Source organism: Esox lucius, chromosome 12 (genome assembly GCF_011004845.1).
Source record: "Esox lucius isolate fEsoLuc1 chromosome 12, fEsoLuc1.pri, whole genome shotgun sequence".
Taxonomy (NCBI): domain Eukaryota; kingdom Metazoa; phylum Chordata; class Actinopteri; order Esociformes; family Esocidae; genus Esox; species Esox lucius.
The window spans coordinates 13427413-13450612 of NC_047580.1; the positions used below are offsets into that span (position 1 = coordinate 13427413).

The 23200-nt window shown below is 39.5% G+C and overlaps 1 protein-coding gene across 4 annotated transcripts; it reads right to left on the reverse strand.

Moving 5' to 3' along the window:
- Positions 1 to 1642: 1642 nt before the first annotated feature.
- On the reverse strand, positions 1643 to 14794 carry LOC105013907 (mitochondrial carrier homolog 1). 4 transcript variants are annotated; one of them, XR_828273.3, is made up of 13 exons: positions 14553 to 14794; positions 14010 to 14094; positions 13808 to 13914; positions 13624 to 13701; positions 12392 to 12449; positions 11336 to 11387; positions 9446 to 9505; positions 9261 to 9354; positions 8620 to 8667; positions 8363 to 8430; positions 5807 to 5882; positions 5466 to 5660; positions 1643 to 4164 (listed from the first exon to the last, which is right to left on the reverse strand). XR_828273.3 is itself a non-coding variant. In XM_010875764.3 (12 exons), exons 1-12 carry the CDS (start codon positions 14718 to 14720, stop codon positions 5586 to 5588), a joined length of 969 nt encoding a protein of 322 aa, XP_010874066.1. In that variant the 5' UTR covers positions 14721 to 14794; the 3' UTR covers positions 1643 to 5585. The 4 variants fall into 4 exon arrangements, 3 of the variants coding, with proteins under 3 accessions (XP_010874066.1, XP_010874067.1, XP_010874068.1); XM_010875764.3 differs by having other exon boundaries at positions 1643 to 5660; XM_010875765.3 differs by lacking the exons at positions 1643 to 4164; positions 5466 to 5660; positions 5807 to 5882 and adding an exon at positions 7143 to 7470.
- Positions 14795 to 23200: the final 8406 nt, after the last annotated feature.

Sequence of the window (23200 nt, forward strand, 5' to 3'; positions counted from 1 at the left end):
CAGCGGAAAAATTGCCCCAGTCCCAACTTTTTTTAAATGTGGGGCAGGCATCAAATTCTAAAATTTCCTCACAAATAAATGAATTTCTGCATTTCACTGGTAAAAAGGAGCCATCTACATGTTGTCAAGAATGATTTATTTACCATCAATGGGTTTAAAAATAAATAAGGAATGCCACCCAGATTACCATAAAAGCGCAACTAAGATTAGTTCAACAATGTGACCAGAACAGCCTTCCCCCGAATTTGCAGATGGTACTGTCTGATGAATGAGCTAAATGAGGTGCAAGGTATCCAGGTGAAAACCACAACTATTTTGCATAACAACGATTGGTAAAATGAGGGAGATGTCAAGGATGGACGGCTTATTGGTGATTGTTTCCTAAAGTAATTGGTAGTACAGCATTTGCCATTGCTAAAGAAACTTTTTCCAAATGGTAATTTTTTGTAGCAATTCTTTTATTTTTAGTGATCTAGGGAATCACAACTGCACAAGACAAAACATTTTACATGCACTCAGTCTCTGACTGTAGCACTGATACCTCTATTTCAAATCTCTAAAATTACCTTTTTTTGGTTACATCATTGTATTTCATAATATGGTATATTCCCCACAGGCGGTAAATCAGTGTTACTCTACCTTTTTCCCCCTAAAAGTGATCAGTAAACAGCCTTTCTTTATAAACAAGATGGTTATAATCCCATACATAAAAGGTTTTTATATTTAAAAAAAAATATCCTATCAAATGACACATTCTTCAAGTTTTTGAACTAGCATAACATTGTCAGAAAGCATGTATCGAAAGCCCACAGAAGGTACAAAACTGTGTAATCAAGCATTGGCTCTTTAATGTCCACTTTCTGTGGCATGATGCAACTGGGCCAACATTCTGCACAATTTCTTATCAATTAAATTGGTAATTCTTTGTAATAATTTTTTTACTATGATTTAACTTCTGAGTGGTCTGTCTGTGAAATCAGGAAACCATGTAGTAAGGCTTCATGGCTATTTATTCAGGTCAGTAGAACTGCAAGAGAACACTTTGCAATCCTTTCAAAACAGTTGCACTCCAGATCAACAAATCAGCTGGTATAGTATGCACACATTTGCCTGAAACATTAATCCATCTCTATATTGTCATGACAATGATTTGTTTATTTGAAACATTTAAACAATTTTGTTTACATTTCCTCATCGTGACAAACTATATTTTGTTTTAATATCCATCAAAGTAAACTGTCAGACAAACGTCCTTTCTTCCAGCACTATGATACAAAGCAGTACCATCCTTTTGCTCATCTTCGCCAAGGATGACAACGTGAGCAGACTGTAGCTTTTGGGTTAAAAAAAAATAGCATACTTCTACCTCAACAATGTGAAATACAGTCATGTACCAATAATAGCCTAAATGTAAGAGAATTCACAGGGGGTGGGGGGAGGTAATATGGTTTATGATTTATTATCGTTCCTCCACGTATTTCCGCTACATTTCTTTTTTTGGGTACAGAACCATTAACCTTTTTAATGCATGTATGAACGATTGGGGCTCGTCTGTCGCAACATTTAATAATGAACAAAATCAGGTTTTGTTTGCATTATACCTTCTAGCGAAATACATAAACTCCACAACGTTACAAATATATACAATTCAACATGTCACATTTTATTAGTGCAATAAGGCACTACAGCAGTGCTGTATCATGAATACACTTACCACAGACAAGACTATTCATGAAAAAGAACTGCGTCTTTGGCCTTATTGCTTCATTACATGATAGAAAGATTAAAAAAAGGTTCAAATGCTTAAGACAATATAATATGCTGCTCCCCACTTGGCAAAGAACTGGTCAGGATCATTTTATGATTAACAGTGAACATTGGGTGCAAGGGAAGACAAGGAATATTTAAACCAAAAAGTAAGGTAAATACTTATATATGTACAATATATGCACTACAAGTGGTAAAATTACAACTGTCTGGTTAACTGGGAAGTTCAACTATAGACAAAAGGAACTCATACAACAGATGTGAGGAAAAGATTCAGGGACACACCCTTACCCTTTATTTACAGTGGAAAATGAAATTCTACCCACTCCATGTAGTTTTCAAATGTGCTGTGTTTTTCTGTGATAACATGAAGTCTAAAAGAGGAATACTTCAGTTTTTTCTTCTAAATAATCAATACCTATATTTCAATGTTAATTAAATAATAACAGTTTCAATAAAATAATAACAAAACACAAAGATATTTTGATTGCACGTCTTCTCAGCCCAGAGTTAAAAGTTGGTAATAACATTATGGCAGCAATTACAGCAATTAATTCTACTAACACAACTTTTAAGGGAAACTGTATATTGATTGTTTATAAAGTACATTTGATAGGGAGGTCACTGATATTGAAGCCATATTGCAGTAGCTAATGTACTGTAAGTAAATACTTAAGCTATGCATGAAAAGACAACACACGGGAAAAGCCATTCTGGTAAGTACTAGGTCGTTTTTTGGAACAAAATAAATATAAAAGGTCAATTTCCAGATAAAATGTTCAAGTAAAACATATCCCTTTCTTCTGAAATTCCAACTGATTGATGAAGTTTTAAGCTGAACAATTATAAAAACAGGTATTGCCAAAGACACGCGAGAATGGCTTTTGAAAGCATTGGTGGATTTTCCTATTTAGTTCACTCTAAGAATTGATGTACAGTTCCTGGAAAGATCTGAGACAACTGAAATATAGCTTTATTAACAAATGCCAAACATATATACTGAGGAAAAACTATTTTGACAAAAACTATAAATAAATCATATGCAAAGTTAGTAAAATATTATTTACAATTATTCACAGTAACAGCTGCCAATAGTGCTTCCACCAAATAATAGCTCTTGGGTGTTAATAATCAATATTTATTTGGAAAATGTGCTAGATATGATGACTGTGCAAAGGGGGTGTAGGATTACATGTCACTTTCCTTTTGGGTTGTGACAATACTAGTTTCACTATACTTTTTCCATTACAAAAATAGAAACACAAAGCAGACCAAAGTCCTAGATCTGAAATACTGCGTGCTTCACTGTAAAATAACCACTTGTGTTGCTGTTTGCAATGTCTAGTTAAAAGAAGATAGCCATCTAGTCTTAAATCTAGAACTATTTTTGGAACTGATAAAAAGCACCTTTTCACTGAAGAGATACGGTTGCTGTCTGAAGCAATAGTATATACTCTGGGTCTCCTGAGAGGCACAGTGGTCGAGTCCTTGCAGCCATTAGTCAAGGCCATCCCAACATATGAAGGGGAGAAGTATACTGTATATGGAAAAAAATATAAAAACTTATATATCCCTGCATATTTGTTGAAGCTGGTAAGATAAAACTGAAGGTTAGCAACTGACATTTAGTTTTTCTTGCATATCAAGTGTTCACAGTTCATAAAATGTCAGTTAGACTGATTATCTCATAAAACAAAACATAAATTATCCTAAACCAGTGTTAACCTACGCAGGTCTGGTGCATTTCCCAAAACCCTATAAATGTTTGTATTCAATTTTCCAGAATTCAATAAAAGTAAAAAACCTAAATATTTTGGGGTTAGGACTACAAGCTGGGGCCCTCTATTATGGTCATATGATGCTTCTGAATAGATTTCTTTCTGCATCAAGGACTTCTGACAATAGTCAAAAAAGCACTTTTGAATGCTGCAATAATCTTGCTATTGATCCTGCAAATTTGGCATTTATTTCATAGATTACCTTAACTATCTTTCCAAATTCCAAAGTCTACCTAAGACTTAAACTATATGAAAATTAAGAAATACAAAACAAATCAATAAATCAAATTAAAAGGTTTGGGCCAGGATAGAAAGATTACACTAGCCAGCCACTTAGTTATACCTTCTTGATAAGGCAAATAGCCAAACAGCAAATCAATGTGGCTGCACCTTAATATATAAAGCCTGCAGACATGGTCAATAAGCTTAGCTGTTTTTCAACTTGACATTTGAATGGGGAACATGTGTGATCTGAGTGACTTTAGTATGACTGTTGGTGCCATTTGCGTTGGTTCAAACATCTCAGAAACTGCTGACCTTCTGGTCTTTTCAAACACTACAGTGTCTAGAGGTTACAGAAAATGGTACAATAAACAAAAACATCCAGTGAGCAGCCGTTCTGTGGGCAAAATGGGAGAGGTCAGAGGAGAAGGTCTGGTTTATGTATTCTTCCTACAAACATTAGGAACCCATTTGTTCCATCAGAACGCTGACAAGTTAGATGTGATCATATACATAGATAACTTCCTGATGATCTTCCATTCTTCAGATTGAAATATTACAAAACAGTCCAAAAAATGCTGACAGAGTGGCATAGCTCTTATTGAAAACGTATTGGTGATCAATTAAATTACTTTTTTACATGACAGGGTAAAGAGGAAATCATTTGGACAGTATTTTCTTTTGCTCACTAAGGGAAACAGTTTGCTCACTAACAGTCCCTATACAAGATCAGAGCCTTGATCTCTGATATGTAGGGCGCTTTCTGACATCAGCATGTAGTCACCGACAGTTTCTAGTTTATGGAACAGGGTTTGGGTCTTTGTTTGTCAATAAAGACAAGTTAAATTGCACTACTTGACACATCAAAAAAGCTTATTGACCAATCCGCATTTGAATATGAACCATCGTCACCAACGTTAGTTAGCTTTTGCTAGGGTCTACAGGGCTATTAGTTTAGTTCTTTATCAAAGTTATTTTCATGTCCAGCTATTTTAATAGAACAAGTAAATAGTCACATTAAGCTAAATCATTGCTAAGAAAATCAAAAATGACTGAAGTTGCTGGTCATTGTTTTCAGGATAGTTCTATATTCAATTTCAAAATTCTTAAATAGCGTTATTTAAGGTGTAAATTCTGACACACAAAGACCCAAACAGTCTTCCATAGTAGTGTACGTAGCTATAGCGCTATGGTTTACTAGCTAGCTAGTTGTTACTATTATGTTAGCTTAAAACAGAAGAAAGCCCTAGTCTATTCCCTGATCACTCATTGGAGAACAAGAGTCTGTAGGGAAAGGCAAATGTGTGTCCATATGACACTTTTGATTTGACACTTGGTACAAGAGCTGGGGCACCATGACAACGACTACAAAATCAACCAGAAATGCCACTGGGTGCGTGGCAAGAGATCAGTGATGGCGTATGAAAATACATGACCTTTGAAAGCTGCGTAAAAGAGCTCTTAGAGTGCTGCACTGAGGGTTGACCTGCACCTCGGTTACATGCTGTCGATAGTTTGGATTTTAAATGCCTGCCACACAGCAAATTAATGGGACAGCCAGAACAAAGCGTTCTTGGTGCTGATCATGTATAGAGGGCTTAAGGGAAATGTCTTCACTTTTCTCTTAGAAGCAAGTGGCTATATTATTATTTAGACAATTTTGACTTTGATTCAGAGGAATAAAGTGAAGTATATCACCTTGCCCTTTAATATTTTGCTGCTCCTGCTGTATCTTCCAAGGGATTTAAGGTGGGCTGGGTTGTAGATCCCTCTCAGTGTACAGATAAGCAGGGAGAACAGATATGGTGGTTGATGCCGTCACTCCTCAGTCAAGGTCATTGCTGTCACAGGCACACGGCGGAAGAAAAAGCTAGATCCTCTGAAAAGATGTCTCTAATGGATGAGGAAAAAGAAATATAACTACCAGAAAAAAAAACAGAAACATTCTCTCTTACACACACACACACACACACACACACAATTAAAATGCAGCCAGTATGACTAATTACTATTTGCTCCAGTTGTGAGAGTGATTGTACCTCATGGCTCAAGTGAGCCCAACAGTGGACCCAGGACTTGAAGATGGGTGAATAAGGGGGAAGACCAGCCACCAGACTGTGAATACGCAAGACAGATCAATTACAAGGCAAGCACACAAGACATCTGATCATAAACGACATTGTACTGTAGTACATCTACCAACTCTACAGTGGGTTTTAGAGATTCAAATTCCCTTCATTATGCTTAAGATTAATGTGACCAAGACAAACATTATTCATTAGTCTTTCATTAACACCTTTTAGTGAATTATTTATTGTATTCGTATGAAGAGTACTGTACACCAAAATATGGAAACACTAATGTGATTAGGATATTGATTACAAAAGGATATATTGTTTTGGAATTTGGAAAATGTTATACCAATGTACAAGGACAAATACATCTCCAATGATTTAAGATAGAAACAAGTTTTAAAATTCCAGAGGAAATACTGAACTATAATGCAGGGAAAAAAGGCAACCCTGGGGTAATTGTGTATTTCCAGAAGCCTGTAAGACGTAATTCCATCAACCTGTACACACTTGGACTGACTATTAAGATAATACAACAAACCAATTGCTTAACTTGAAAAGCCTATGTTTGCCAATCTACACTGCTCAAAAAAATTGAGAGAACACTGTAATCACACATCGGGTCTTGATGAACAAAACATAATAAAAATCCAAATCTTTACAGTACATTGTGTAATTCAATTTGGTCAAGGGAAACCAAAATCACCAACCGAACGAGGGCTGGATTGAAACTCACTCCGTAAATCACGGTAAACAACTGAAATTACAGGCTGTGTGCAACTCTTAATATGACTCAGTAATGTGTATGGCCCCCACCTGCCTGTATGCACTCCTGACAACGTCTGGGCATGCTCCTGATGAGATGGTGTCCTGGGGGATCTCCTTACAGACCTGGATCAGGGCATCAGTGAGCTCCTGGAAAGTCTGTGGTGTTACTTGGCGGTGTCGGAGGCACTAATACAGAATGTCTCAGAGGGTCTCAACTGAATTCAGGTCTGGGAAATGAGGGCCAGTCAATGGCATCAGAGCCTTCGTCATCCAGGAACTGTCTACACACTCTGGCCACATGAGGCCGGGCATTGTACTGCACCAGGAGGAACCCATGGGACCACTGCACCAGCGTAAGGTCTGACAATGGTTCTGAGAATTTCATCCCGATACCTAACAGCAGTCAGGGTACCGCTGGCTAGCACATGGAGGTCTGTGAGACCCTCCACGGATATGCCTCCCCAGACCATCACTGACCCACTGCCAAACCGGTCATGCTGGATGATATTGCAGGCAGCATAATGTTCATCACAGTGTCACCAGACTCTTTCACGTCTGTCATGTGCTCAGTGCTAACCTGCTCTCATCTGTGAAAAGAAGGAGGGGCCAATGGCAGACCAGCCAATCCAGCACAGATCCCACTAGAGGGCGTCAGGCTCTCATGACAGTTTGCCCTCATGACAGAAAAACACCAGTAGCCCGCTGGAGGTCATTCTGTAGGGTTCTGGCAGTGGTCCTCCTGTTCCTCCTCGCACAAAGGAGCAGATACTGGTCCTGCTGCTGGGCTGATGCACTTCTACGGCCCTGTTCAGTTCTCCTCATCTAACGGCCCGTCTCCTGGTATCTCCTCCATGGTCTTGAGACTGTACTGGGAGACATAGCAACACTTGCAACGGCATGTATGGGTATGCCATCCTGGAGGAGCTGGACTGCCTGTGCAACCTGAATGGGCTGCAGGTACTGCCTCACGCTACCAGTAGTGACAAAGGCAAAACGCAAAACTTGAGGAGATTCAGTCAGTAAGGATAAGGAGAGAGCATTTGTCTGTGGCCACCACCAGAAAAACCATTCCCTTATTTGGGGTTGTCTTGCAGTTGTCTCTCCAGTGTACCTGTTGTCACATTCTTTTGCACCAAAACAGGTGACACTGATTCACAATCCTAACTGGACAGATTGACATCCCTGAAGTTTAAATGACTTGCTTTTATACTGTGATGATTATGTGTTCCCTTACTTTTTCTGAGCAGTGTATATCATAAGTAACTTTCATGGTGACCATGAAATAACTGCCTAGTGTTTCCAAACATTTGAAAGAAAAATAATATATATTCAAAAACAACTTCTCTTTATTGGAATGGTGTTGGGGGTACCACAACAACAGAACAGCTTGTATACCAGAACCAAAAAATTTGCAAGTAGACATCTAATTTGCCAGCTCTCCTTATCTCTTATCAGCCAGCTCTGTCAACAACAGTATAGTACTTCAATTAGTTAACAGAATATTCACTTTTAAAGTTAGATTTTCAATTGATCAAATATTCCCAGAGTTTCAGAAACCAGTAAAAAACAGGCTGTGCGTGCTTCAACTAAGCTTACTCTGTGAAGCGTAAGCTTTTTATGTATTATTCCTGTACACTGTCCTGTTAGTCTTACAAAGTCATATAGTCCCAAATTAATTACATTTTAGTCACCCTAAGCATAAACTATAGTCAGCTCTTTTTTGGGGGGGTGAACCGCACCTTACTAATCACTTACCCGCAGTTGTTAACAGCCATTAGGTCTGCCACCAGCATGAAAGGGTACGTCAACACACTTACTGCAATCTGGAGACAAAGTTTAAAAAGGGCATAACAAGCTGAATACAAGTTGAAGTACACCATCTGATCAACATTGGAAAACCAGGAGTCTATTAGAACTATGAGAAGCAACAGCACCACTGAAAGAAGTCGCACCACCACATTTCAGCCATAAGAAGTAGTAGTGACATGCAGAGACGGTGCAGCTAAACTTACCCCCATCACAAACTTAGTGTAGCTTCTCACTGCCGGGGCTTGGCTGAACTACATAAAGGGGTGAGAGGGAAACACTTAGGTCTGACAGAAGTACTGGACAATTCCATCCACAAAACCTTTTTAAATGATTAATTAATGCTGGATTACTGAAATGTTTGGGGTGGGAATTCATCCTGTTGTTTACAGTGTCCATTTGGGAGCTGTGATCATGTAAGATTTAAAGAGGGGGATTATTTTACACTCTTGGTGTCCAAAGAGTTGTCCCAAGAGCAAGGGTGGTTTCGTTTACAGAAAACAATGTCAAAATCCTTTCTATCATCTCTGGCTCTGTGGCACCTGATCAGAGTTGTCAGGTTTTGGGTGAGCCGGGTAAGAACAGACTTCCTTGTACCTTCTCTACCATTGATCAGACCCTCCAGCCCAGTAATCAGCTGGAGGAATTTAACAAACCTCCCATTCATTCATTTTAAACAGAATAACATGAAGATCTTGCACTATTAATATCTTGGGATATCACAACAAAATGATCAAGAACACATCTGGCTAAGACTATGAAACTCAACTTTTATTTACTGTGTTCCTCTTGCCCTTAGAGCAGCCAGACTCAAACCAGTAGTTAGATGGGTCTAAATTGTCCTTACATTGTCGTCCACAGCATAAGTGTTTATTAAGTGGGCCAAGAGGTTACAACACCACAGGAAGATGACCTCACCCAGGACATGGGGCACAACCCCCCTGCAAACACACATCATCCAGTAAGAGACAAGGGCATACACTCTGACCGCTAGAAATAATCTTTCAAAGTGGTACAAATTGCATGACTTACACAAAGAACCCCCCTACGCCTTCCTCCTGGAATATTTTGTTGATGCAGCTGAACAACCCTCTTCCAGATTCAAAGAGGAAACAAAGATGGAAACTTTAAACCAAGTGTTAATATACAAAGGGTTTAGAATCGGAGTCATTCGATTAAGTCAATACAATCTGGGTTCATGGGTTCTAATTTACATTTGCTATGATTTGCAAATCTAATTTCAGATGGCTTACAGTGAGGGGAAAAATTATTTGATTTTGTACGTTTGCCCACTGACAAAGAAATGATCAGTCTATAATTTTAATGGTAGGTATATTTGAACAGTGACAGAATAACAACAAAGAAATCCAGAAAAACGCATCTCAAAAATGTTATAAATTGATTTGCATTTTAATGAGTGAAATAAGTATTTCATCCCCTCTCAATCAGAAAGATTTCTGTCTCCCAGGTGTCTTTTATACAGGTAACAAGCTGAGATTAGGAGCACACTCATAAAGGGAGTGCTCCTAATCTCAGTTTAACTGTATAAAAGACACCTGTACACAGAAGCAATCAATCAGATTCCAGACTCTCCACCATGGCCAAGACCAAAAAGCTGACATGGGATGTCAGGGACAAGATTGTAGACCTACACAAGGCTGGAATGGGCTACAAGACCTTCGCCAAGCAGCTTGGTGAGAAGGTGTCAACAGTTGGTGTGATTATTCGCAAATGGAAGAAACACAAAAAGAACTGTCAATCTCCCTTGGTCTGGGGCTCCATGCAAGATCTCACCTTGTGGAGTTGCAATGATCATGAGAACGGTGATGAATCAGCCCAGAACTACACGGGAGGATCTTGTCAATGATCTCAAGGCAGCTGGGACCATAGTCACCAAGAAAACAATTGGTAACACACTACACCGTGAAGGACTGAAATCCTGCAGTGCCTGCAAAGTCCCTACTCAAGAAAGCACATGTACAGGCCCGTCTGAAGTTTGCCAATGAACATCTGAATGATTCAGAGGAGAACTGGGTGAAAGTGCTGTAGTCAGATGAGACCAAAATCGAGCTATATGGCATCAACTGGGTATTCCACCATGACAATGACCCAAAACACATGGCCATGGCCACAAAGGAGTGGCTCAAGAAGAAGCACATTAAGGTCCTGGAGTGGCCTAGCCAATCTCCAGAACTTAATCCCATAGAAAATCTGTGGAGGGAGCTGAAGTTTTGAGTTGCCAAACATCAGCCTCGAAACCTTAATGACTTGGAGAAGAGGAGTGGGACAAAATCCCTCCTGAGATGTGGGCAAACCTGGTGGCCAACTTCAAGAAACGTCTGACCTCTGTGATTGCCAACAAGGGTTTTGCCACCAAGTACTAAGTCATGTTTTGCAGAGGAGTTGAATACTTATTTCACTCATTAAAATGCATATCAATTTATAACATTTTTGACATGCGGTTTTTCTGGAGTTTTTTGTTATTATTCTGTCTCTCACTGTTCAAATAAACCTACCATAAAAATTAAAGACTGATCATTTCTTTGTCAGTGGGCAAATGTACAAAATCAGCAGGGGATCAAATATTTTTTTCCCTCACTGTATATGCTAATGGTTACTGGTTAATCTATTTTTAAGTATTCTGCAGCTGATTTGAGATGACAAATATTATTATATGCAAAACATTTATACAAGCCCATTTTTTTATGTAATCCAAAAGTAGTGGAAATTGCACCAACACAATGCAATGCACATTGCCGTCAAGTTAAAGTTAGTAGAATCATGAAGTTCAAGAATAATAAACTTGCTACTCATGATGTTCCTGCAAAGTGTTGGATGAATTACGCAGCATTCATGACACACTGAGAAACCGTTAGGTAAGTCAACCACTTGGTGAGTTATGCTTTATGTGTCATACCTTACCTGTACTTGACCTCTCTCCCCACAAACTGGGCCATGCAGCGCACTGAGATAACTGGAAAACAGGACAGGTTTATGTTAGGGGAGGAAACAATGTTAAAGTGCCTAGCAATAGTCAATATGCCTTTGGCATGTTGTCTGTCAAATAATTGAATATCTTTTTTTTCTATTATTATACACAACTTACTGTGTTTACAAATAAACATAACATTTTCCAAATGAGTTAAACATTTAAAAACTGATTATTTCTTCACACCAAAGAGGTAATACTTTGTGGAAGCACCTTCCGCAGCCATTAAAGGCATGACATTTTCTTAATATGATTCTACCAACTTTGTAGAACTATTTAGGCAACATATAGGTATTTTTATATGAAAGCAGACAATGTGTTAAGGGGTCAACATTTAAAAATGTTTTGCTATATAACTAAATAGGACTTTGTTGCTGATAATGATTTTTTTTAAAGGAAATTGGAGAGGATGCAACCAAATCATGGAAAAACTATTGAGATTCTCCCAAGGTCAAATGAGGCAAGCTTTTTGTTAACATTTTAGACAGTGAGTCTCGTAGCCCATCCAGAACAAAAAAGCCTTGTCCCTACACTCTAGAGTGAAAACACTTGTTGGATTGATGGTGGATTGATCTGATAGGCTTGGTGGAATTTAGGTTGGATTTTTTTTGTCTATTTCCAGACAGATGAATTTGTAAAGGTGTAAGCTGCAGGGCTCCAGATTATGCTGATCAGTCAGTCCTGGGTAGCTGAAATTCTAAACTGTAACTGAACACAGCACATTTTGAAATATTCCACAATTTATGTTTATACAAAATCCACCAGAATGTTTGACGCCTTCAACACTGTCACAATCTACTAATATTTTACTTTGCAAAAGGTGTGAAGTCTTTTACAATCAAACTTATTGGCAGGTTATCACAAGGACACCAAACCTTAGTACTAACAAATAAGACAAAGCTAAAGTGTACAATAAAAAAACAACACTATACTTCTAGCCATTATAGAAAAAAACTGACAATAAAAACTGCAACAGCTTTTGGACTTACCATGTAAGGGATGAGTGGCTATCCGGGACAGGCACTGAATGACCATCTCATGTGAGGTCTTGAGAGAGATAAATAACAAATCGAAACAAACAACGCTAACTATTAGTGAGCAAATAACATCACCCCTTCACTAGAGGCTTTTCAATACTTGAATAAATACAATATTATTCTGGTGAACTTGAAGGCCCATAACACTAGAAAGTCAAAGAGTGCTAAGATGCCGCAAAAGAAATATAACATTTTAATAATTCTGCAATTTTTATAGTGTTATTTGTACCGAATTATTGTATCCTAAGTAAAGACAGCCAATAAATGCATTATTGTTTATCAGATTGATCGTTCATTCATTATATGAGAAAAAAATTACTTAACTGACATGAAATTGTTCAAAGACATTTTTTCTTAAGAAATACTTTTTTTCTCATGATGATTGGCTACCCTAGGAATTGTTATGAACCAAATTACACCAATCTATCTTTCCACTTATACACAGTAGTGTCCAAATGTCTTAGGCCACCTGAGAAAATTGTTCAAAACTCTTTATCAGGGCATTAAGTATTTGCTCATAACACACTGGATTCCATTAGAATTAATATAGATTTTTTATAAACATGAATACAACAAAAACTAAGAATGTATAGTGTTGTCAAAAGGTAATCTCATTGCTGTTATCCCTTCATTTCAGTTGCACATGCTACCTTACACTTTCAATTTGCCTCAAGTGCACATTTAGTATTGCCATTTGTACTAAATTTGCCTTCATTGCACATCTATACATTCCACTTGTAACATATATTATACTTAATTTAAGTTATGTGGGATCACTTAGAAAGAAAAAAGCAGCAAAAGAAAGTATATTTCTTGAAATAATGTGAATCAATTTAATTGCAGACAAGTGGCCTGCATTCAACTAATTACGTGACTTGTAAAGACAATTGGTTGCGCCATAGTTCATTCAGGTGTGTTAGCCAAGTCTGTGAATATAGCAGCAATCAATTATTATTGGTTTTATATTTGTTATTGATTTGAGATAAATTTGCAAATTGAATTTTTACTTTGACATAATAAACGTTTCTTATGTTGCTTAGTGGCAAAAACTCCTATTTAAATCATTTTGTGACTCAATAACATGTGGAAAAGTCTAGGGGGTGAATACTTTTGATAGCAACTGTAGGCCCAACTGACATTTGATACTTAATTACTATGTGCCTGGTCACACTTGGTATTCTTACCTCTTTGACCACTTTCCTGAGGGAGGTCTTCAAATTGTCTCTGTTCGATACATGTTCTGCCTGCTCTGATGGAATTGCCTGGAGGGAAAAATTTGTCTGATTTCTTTCGGATCAGAATTGAGAGTTTTAAAACATCTATTTGAGATCAGGAACTAACTCTCCTCTGGTTCTAGGAACCACTCACCTGTTTTACTTTACTCCGGACCATGGTGGAGATGGCACTGGACATAATACGAGGGGACAGACCTCGAAAGAGTCCCCGCTTTCCATCCACCCGTACAATGTGTTGTGCTGTGGGCAGATATAGACATCACGTCCGTCAGCTGTTCCTTCCAAAACAGGGTGAAACATTAGGATGCTAAGCCATGGGCATTCTTCACACTCACCATAGGAGAAGAATCCCGGAAGATACAACACTTTCCTCCCAAACATGGTGGTTCCAACAGTTGGGGCGAGGGGCTCGTGTCCAACCTGAAAGCACACACTACTTACTGCACTGGAAGCGAGTTAGCATTCAGAAAGGTTAGTCGGTCGATATTTTCTATAGCTTCTGCTAGCAAGCTGTAGGCTTTTGGCACGCACTTTCAGTAAACAAAGAGGTTGCATTTTAGGCTTAGTTTAGTAATTAGGAGTACAGGATTATCGGCATGTATATTAGCATTTGTAGTCAACATATATAAAATTGCTGGTTACTGAATAATAGCTACATAGCGCTTATCTGTTTTCCCCAGAAATATAAATAACATCGATTGAGTCCCTGAGGGTTGAATAGGGACGCGTAAAACAAGGAGAAATAATGCCTCGACTAAGTAACGTGTCAGTTAATTTATACTACCTAGCTAGCTATAGCAAGCAAACTCAAACGCCTTTTAATCTACGTAAAAACAATGTTATCTATTAGAGCTGTCAACCATGGCTACAGACAGTACCTGAATTAACAGCTTGACGTACAGCAGAGGGTGTGTGATCGCCGTCACCCCAGCTCCAAGAAGAACGATTGCAGAGTCCATGTCCACTGACATCGCGGACGTGTCCTGGTCAAACTGAGGCTCCCTTTGACCACCTATCTCGCCAGACAAGTTCTCCGGTGTGACCATTTTCTAGGCGATATTGAAAGGAATACTCCACAGTGGGATATGTGAAAGCCAGACCGTGCCAGGACGGAACGTGATGCGCTAAATAAGAATGTCACGTGATTCAACACAAAGGAGGCGGATCTACTTTTCCTCCATGTGGAGTGCGGAGTCAATGCTTATTTCTATCCAGTAGACGGCAGTGTTTGTTAACAGAAATGATAGGATTGGTTGAAAAGAAGAAATATGTGTTGTTATGATTCTGAATGGTCAGATTGAGCCAATAACTACAATCTGCCAGTAGTTTTCTCGTTTCAGTTGTTGACTTAATACCTAGTCTTGTTTTAAGGTGTTTGCTAATGCTAGTATGACAAATATCCACTAGCTAGCTAGCCAACTCCAGTAACGACTAATTTGAGAGACGTTTGCATTATGCATATAACCACAGTATCGCATCCCTCCCATAGAGGTCACTCTTAACACGTCGGGACAAAAACAAGACGTAGGAAGTCCATTGCACTAGCACTTGCACATTAATAGCATGTCTCTTGACATTTTGGTTGTTGGTGGATATAATATTTAGTTCACAGCACTTAGCTATGGTATTAGCAATATATCACAATCCCCAAGATGCCTTATTTTGCTTCTAAACCGGTTACCAACGTAATAGAGCAGTAAAGTGATGTCATACCCCTGGTATATGGTCACTTATAAACCTGGTGGTTTACATCCTGAATGCTGATTGGCTGATAGCCGTGGTATATGAGACCACGGTATGATATGACATCACTTTTTATTGTTCTAATTCCAACCAGTATAGTGCAATAAGGCATATTAGGGGTTTGTATATTGTATATTATATTGCCAATTTACCATGGTTAAGGGCTGTGTCCAGGGACTATGCGACGGTTGTGCCTAAGAGAATCTCTTAGCCGTGGTATACTGGACAATTTGTTTTCATAAACCTCTTAACTAATGTTGCCAATGTAGAAATAGAAATGGATGAAAATGCCATCAAATTAATGCTGACAGTCTATACTTTAACCTATCGTAATTGTAATATTTCCAATCCAATGTTGCTGAAGTACAAAGCCAAAACAACAAAACCTACATCATTTTCCAAATTCTTATGGATGTCCAGTCCTTGCATCAATAGCTGTCAGAGTTACATTTCTCCAATCCCATCCCTCAGTTTTTTACAAAAACAGGAGTGGGATGAAGGCTTTGTTATTGTCTCATCTTCTGATACCCACTTTAATCACATCCGTTACACTTTCATGTTGCACAGTGAGGATGGCGCAAGGGCATAAAGTAATGTCAAACCACAGACAGACTGCCTAGATGCACTGACCACCTGTGAGCCTTACATTTGTAACACCAAATGGTATGCTGCACTTAAGTGACAGGCTACAGCCAGCAATATATCATACTTTACTACTCAGGGCAATAGAATTGGAATACAAAGAAAATCCTTAAAGGGAACTGTATTTCTAATACCCGGTGTGTGCGATAAAGCCAAGCTGGTAAAAACAACAATCTAATGATGTGGTGAATAGATAGAGTAGGAAGTAATCCTGGGTCTACAATGTGAAAATGATTTACCTTGAGTGACAGACGGAAATCCAGTGAAGTGATTTCTGGCAACATCATCTAGCACTGAGCAACTGGGTGTTGCAACTATTTTTTTTTTTTGCAAGGCAAATGCAGAATCCATAAAAAATATTTTTCTTCCAGTGTACCAAAACACAATGACACTATAGGGGGTTGCCATTTCCTAGGACTATGGCATATGCATAACACCAAATTATTTGTTAAAGCCATGAAACATTTCTCATGTTCCACTTCAAAGGTTATGGGAGAAATTGGACTTACAGCAAATTTAAACACAAGTGAAAATGTAAGCAAGCCAACTGAGAAATCAGCTAATCGGTTACAACGAATATTCAAGTATTATACAATCAACATAGCATTCACGTAGTACGGTAAAATGTTCACATTTTATTCATACTGAATTGTGCCACCCACTGACCTTGTAACAGAAATTTGTGATTGTACTAACTTACTGAGTTTTAAGCCTTAATGTCACATTGTCCATGTACAACAAAAAAATGGATTGGCATTACAAATAGATTCACACTTGAGCTGTGCTTTCTTAGATACACACAATTAGAAAATTACAAGGTGACCCTAAAACCTATGGACTGCAATGCAGTCTTATTAGTTTTAGTCTGGTTACTCATACAGGACATACAAACAAATCTATAGAGGTCTGTGCTTTAACGACCAGACTGTGACTGGTGGATGTTGGTCTGCATTGGGGTGAGCAGAGCGTTGATTTACAATCATCATGGCTTGCTCCCATCTCGTCACAACCCATTGACTAGTTCCATTTGACTGGACAGACCCTGGCTGCTGCTGTTTGCTGATCGACATATCCATCATTTAAGATGTCTGTTGAGCCACATGCCAGGCAGCCTCCACTACCACTACTACCACAGCTGCTTTCAGTCAACATCTGATTTCCATCCTAAGATTTCAAGGGACATTTCACTCCAAAATCAAAGTTTGTCAGATGTTTGCAAACTTCAAAAGTAGACTCATGATAGCATTATGTCCACATTGTAGGTTATCAGTTGTTTATATCAGTAAATCTCATCTCCAGGCCCCTGGATATCTGGTTTTCATTTTAGCCTTCTAATCCAGGGCAGATTTAGAACTGAGAGATGCCGGTTGAATGCAATAAACTGTTTCCAAAATTAATTCAATTTCTCAATAGAAGCTCTGAAATACACAAACATGTATATATTTATTTATTTTGGTTATACAACCTATAATGAAGAGTCAAATAAGAATAGATGCTGTTCAAGTAAATGTGGCCAAGGTAACCCAGTGGTTTTCTGAAAATGGGCAGAGCCTATGCTATCATAGCCTCCAGGGGAAGCTGTGTGAATCAGAAACTGCCTCAAAGGGATGGTATGGCCAAGATCCCAGAGGTTGCTGAAGGAAGAGCCCAGCCAGGAAGTCCTCTTGTCACTCAGTAAGCAAAATGCAGTGCGGCAGATGCCGTCACCTGGTAGGATCCTCTGTCACCTGGTAGGAGCAGCCTGCCTGGTAAGATGCAAGAGTGAGACTGAGACGGCCAAATTAGAGCGGGTGGGAAGTATGATGGGATGGTTTACGTAAACAAAGGCAGCGGATAGATTCAAGAGGAAGAGAACAGAGGAGGGAGAATTAGCTTGGGAATTACGGGGAGCTTTTATTAAATAGAGAGCAATCTTGGTCGACTGGTTTGTTTTAAAGCCAGACTTGTTAGGGTCGAGTTGATTGTTCTGTGAGGTAACCAAAGACGTGGTTGCTGTCTCCAAGTGTCTTGGAAAGGAAAGACAGAAGGGATGTGGTTTCTGGTTTCTTTAAGAGGGGAGCGACTCTGGACAATGCTCAGGGATGAGTTAATGTGGAAGGTAAAGAATAGGAGGTCTCTTGTGATGGTCTGGTAAATGGAGGAGGGGATAAGTTCAAGACAGCGTGATGTTGGTCGGCCAGTCATCACCAGCTGCAAGATGTTATCTGGTAAGAGCAGGGAAAGGCGATTAATGCGAGGCCAGGTTTGGCATGTGAGTGACAAGTGGGCTTACAAGGCTGAGTGAATGAGGTAAGGTTTTCAACCTTCTTCTAAAGGTGGTGGGGTAGGAGGTCTAGGGTTAAGGAGTGGGGAGAAGATGGTGGGTTAGGAGGTCTAGGGTTAAGTAGTGGGGAGAAGATGGTGGGGTAGGAGGTCTAGGGTTAAGGAGTGGGGAGTGGGGAGTGGGGAGAAGATGGTGGGGTAGGAGGTCTAGGGTTAAGTAGTGGGGAGAAGATGGTGGGGTAGGAGGTCTAGGGTTAAGGAGTGGGGAGTGGGGAGAAGATGGTGGGGTAGGAGGTCTAGGGTTAGGGAGTGGGGAGAAGATGGTGGGGTAGGAGGTCTAGGGTTAGGGAGTGGGGAGAAGATGGTGGGGTAGGAGGTCTAGGGTTAGGGAGTGGGGAGAAGATGGTGGGGTAGGAGGTCTAGGGTTAAGGAGTGGGGAGAAGATGGTGGGGTAGGAGGTCTAGGGTTAAGGAGTGGGGAGAAGATGGTGGGGTAGGAGGTCTAGGGTTAAGGAGTGGGGAGAAGATGGAATTCCGTTTCCTGGGGTTTGATGAAGAAGCTTGGAATATCGAATGAACGCTTGAACGCTTCTGGTCTCAGTTTGACTTCCTTTATAAATATGTGTAAAATAAATGAATCAAATCCACACGTGTGTATGTGATGTGGTATTTCTGTGTAATAGCTCTGAGTGTATGGAAAGAATGCTTGTGTCATGGGTAAATGTGTCTAGTTATCCGTGTAACTAAACTAATCTGAGAAAAACAGTGTATGGTATGGAGAAATTCTGTGCTTATGAAGGGCTGAGTCCAGTCTGCAATAGGTTATAAGGATGAATTACTTGCCAGTAGTTTGGTGGAAAAGGGAAATGAGCCAAAACACACAACATTTTTGTTAAGTTCAGAGAGAAAACACCATGTTTTAGTGTAACCATTTATTTTAAACTTTCACAACAATAATTGTATACAGGTTTTGGCATTAGGTTCTGCTCGCTGCCATCACATCATCGTGTATATGATACTACTAATAATAATATCAACATTAATGACAATCCCCATGGGCAATGAACAAGATACACAGTACCAATCCCCCCTTTAAAAAGGACACACAGAACCAAACAGATGGAGACAGGGGTGGTGGGTGGGTTTGCACTCGTATGCTAGTAAGACCAGCGCACATCAGACTGAGTAACCTGACGATTATTAGTCACCATGAAATCTGGAGCGATAGGAGCGATTCCAAGCGTCAGCTGATACGTCTCTGATCAATGACCACTCAGGTTTGTTGTCTGAACCGGTTATGTTAATTTACATTCATTTTTTTTGATGCAACTGTGTTCTAACCAGCCATCCTTTGGTTATCATACAGTACAACTGGCTTAACTTGCTTAACAAGTGAGTACAAAAGCCTAAGTCCCCAGATGGTTGAGCAGAAATAAAAGAAGGGTCTTAATACTGCATAATCCAACTGTATTAATGATCTGCACCTAGCCGGTGGGGATCCCAGTGGATAAAGAGTTGTGTCCCCTATCAACTAATCAACTGATGAAAGTAAAAGTCAGTGAAGTCAGTTGTAGCTTGGTTGAGGTCATCTAACCCAGTTCTACCAAGTTGAAAACGGACACATTTATTTAAAAGAAATACACTACGTGCACAATTATTAGGCAAATCGTATTCCTCAAGATTTATTTTATTGTTGAACAAACACAATGCTCTCAGTCAATCCAAAATATAATTGAACCCCAAACCTGAATGTTTAACAAAGGAAAAATCTCAGGCGAATACATAAATGTGCGCAACTAAATTACAAAAATAATTTCCCCAACTCACTTGTTTCTTCTCAATTTCTAGATTAAGTTTAACAAATAAGTAACACAAAATGAAAATTAAATAAAATTTCTGGACTTTCAAAAATGTTCAGTGACCGATATAGCCACCTTTCTTTTCAATAACTGCCATGATGCCTTCCAACCGTGCAGTCTGTCAGTTTCTTGATCTGTTCACAATCAACATTCACTGAAGCAGCAACCACAGCCTCTCAAATGATCTTCAAAGAGGTGTATTGTCTCACGTTTGAGAAGGTTCTCAATAGGATTTAAGTCAGGTAAGGAAGGGGGCCAGGTCATTATTCGGGCATCTTTGAGGCCCTTGCTTGCTAGACAAGCAGTGGAGTACTTGGATGCATGTGATGGAGCATTGTCCTGCATAAAGAACATGGCCTTCTTGAATGTTGAGGACTTCTTCCTGTACCACTGCTTGAATAAAGTATCTTCCAGAAACGGCCACCGGCCCATCCATCTGGTCCATCAAGTGTCACTCTCATTTCATCTGTCCATAAAACCTTTTAAAAATCTGTCTTCAGGTATTTCTTTGCCCAATGTACACGCATGTAACATGTGAATCTTATTCAGTGGTGGTCTTCTTTCAGCCTTATTGACCTTGGCCATGTCTCTGAGCACTTGACACCTTGTACTTCTGGACATCTTAGGTAGGTTGCAGTTCTGGAACATGGTGGCACTGGAGGATAATGGGTTCCTGGTAGCTTCACATTTAACTATTCTCAAGTCTTTTGCAGTTAATTTGTCTTTTCTTCTCCATACATTTTTTGCACCCCAGTTGACTATTTGCATCAAAATGTTTGAGTGTCCGGTGGTCATGCATCAATAGTTTAGCTATTTCAAGAGCGTTGCATCTGTCTGAAAGGCATTTTACAATTTATGACTTTTCAGTGCCAGTTAAATCTCTTTTTTGGCCCATTTCACCTGAGGTCATGAAGCTGCCTAATAATTATGCACACCTTGATATAAGGTGTAATTCACTGGTGCCACACCCTCCCTCATTACACAAATACATATCACCTGAAAATGATTCAATCCAATGAGCATTCAAATTTATATGATTGGAAAATGTGAATAGAAATAATAATACGACCAGAATACTCACTTGCCTAACAATTACGCATGTAGTGTATTGGTGTCATAGAGGTACCATCACGGGAATCTGTTTCAAGCACTCCCAACGACTCCTTGGATCCCAGGGTTACCCGCTCCTGGTCTCCGGAGTTTTTAATGCACCTGTTGCTAATTTGAGTTGATTAGGGTGTCTATTTAAGTTTGATGTTACCTTCAGTAGTTGTCTAGTCTTGTTTTCATTTCCACCTGGTACGTGTGCGCACCTGTTTTCAGCGTCGTTTTTTTGCTACCAGTATTTCCTGCAACTGCATCCTGGTTATTGGAACATGCCTAACGCGCAGTGTTCCAACTGGTAAGAATGGATAGATACTGTATCTATGAATAGTTCTAAGGACAATAGTAAGCATCACCATATATAACTCATCATGGCTATTACCTACTTCAATTATAATTCCAAAGGTCTGGCTGCTAAAAAAGATGAACAATGTTTACAGGAAATCCATTCAAAAGCCTCAGACCAAGTGGACTGGGAAAGTAAGTGGTCGGGCAAAATGTATTTCTGTCATGGTTTGAGGAATTAAGGAGTTATGATCCTACCGAGCAATAAACAAGATCTCAAGGTCAAATCCTTTTAACTAAATCCTCAAGGAAGATTGATTGTGCTGAATTTATTACTCTATGATGAACAGATCCAGTAAAAAAAAATCAATATGCACCAAATAAGGCTGATCCACACTTCCTCTGAAACCATTTTGACAATATGGGTAGTCTCCAAAGTATTAACTCCTCCCATTGTTCTGTTGGATGACTACAACAACTACAACACAGGTCCCTTTCACTCAGTACGAGACAACATGGAATATGCTCTCTCAACCGGAGCTCACCTGAACTCACAACACTGATGCCATTCAAGGCCAAGAAGTAGCCACAAAAGCTCAGTGATATTATTACATATCTTAACTTCCATCCTATGCTTTTCATCGCACTGCTTTTCAACTGAACAAGCAGTTTTTATTTTGAGACCTTGAGAACTGTTTACTGCCATTTGTAGCATTAGTTAAACTCTCAAGTGGATATTTCAAGTGTGTGTTGCTGTCCCACATTTTTAACATTACTCATGAATGTTTATAGCATTACGCAAACGTGAGCACGAAAAAGAGAAATCTGTTTCAAATTTTCTCTCTCTTTCAGAAACAGGCAGTTTGAGTTGTGACCATGTCACAACAGACATCCAGGACAGCTGGTACAGACAGAACTACTTGGTCCCGGGAAGGGGTGTAACATTGCATTTCATTCTAGACTTCCTGGCCATCAGTGGCTATCACCATACATTCAATATATCCATCAATCTAAAAACTCATAACTCCATTTGACCACAGTACAGGATGATTCTAAGATTCCACTTTGAGGCTGTAACCTATGAGTTTTTGGTCTCTCCCAATTTCCTCACACCTTTCCAAATGTGTTCAGTGGAACCTTGGCACCAATGAGGTGCAAAAGGCTTAGGGTTTGTCTGGTGATAGAGGAGTCAGGCAAACTGGTGATGTTGCACACCTCAGTTCTGCTGTCAGGATCAATCCCTGGATTTCAGAGTGAATCAACAGAAGAGCATTCTGACTCAGTGAATTCTACTCATGGGTCTTGAACTGGACTCCTACAGGAAACGTGCAAATGTATCTTAATGCCGAGCAGACAAGCTCTGTCCCTTCTTGTATGTTGGCTATTCTGTATTTTTCCACTTGCCTCTGCCAGTTGTTTATCGACTTTCCCCCCCCAAGTAAGGCTCTGCATATCTCTGTCAGGCACTGGCACCACAGAGGTGCAAGCAACTATTGTTACGGGATGTTATGATGTGCAGGGACACGCCATGCATGGTGATCAAGATGTCTTCCTAATGGGGTGAGGAGTGCCATGTGGAGGCAACTCAATAAGGGGAGTGTGGTCTGTGGCACAGAATGCACTGCACCTAAA

Coding starts and splice junctions, on each gene's coding strand:
- LOC105013907 (XM_010875764.3), bottom strand. CDS start 14,720: ATGGTCACACCGGAGAACTTGTCTGGCGAGATAGGTGGTCAAAGGGAG. Junction 12,450..13,623: donor TCAGGAAAGTGGTCAAAGAG/GTAAGAATACCA, acceptor ATCTCTCTCAAG/ACCTCACATGAGATGGTCAT. Junction 8,668..9,260: donor CTTATGCTGTGGACGACAAT/GTAAGGACAATT, acceptor CCCTTTATGTAG/TTCAGCCAAGCCCCGGCAGT.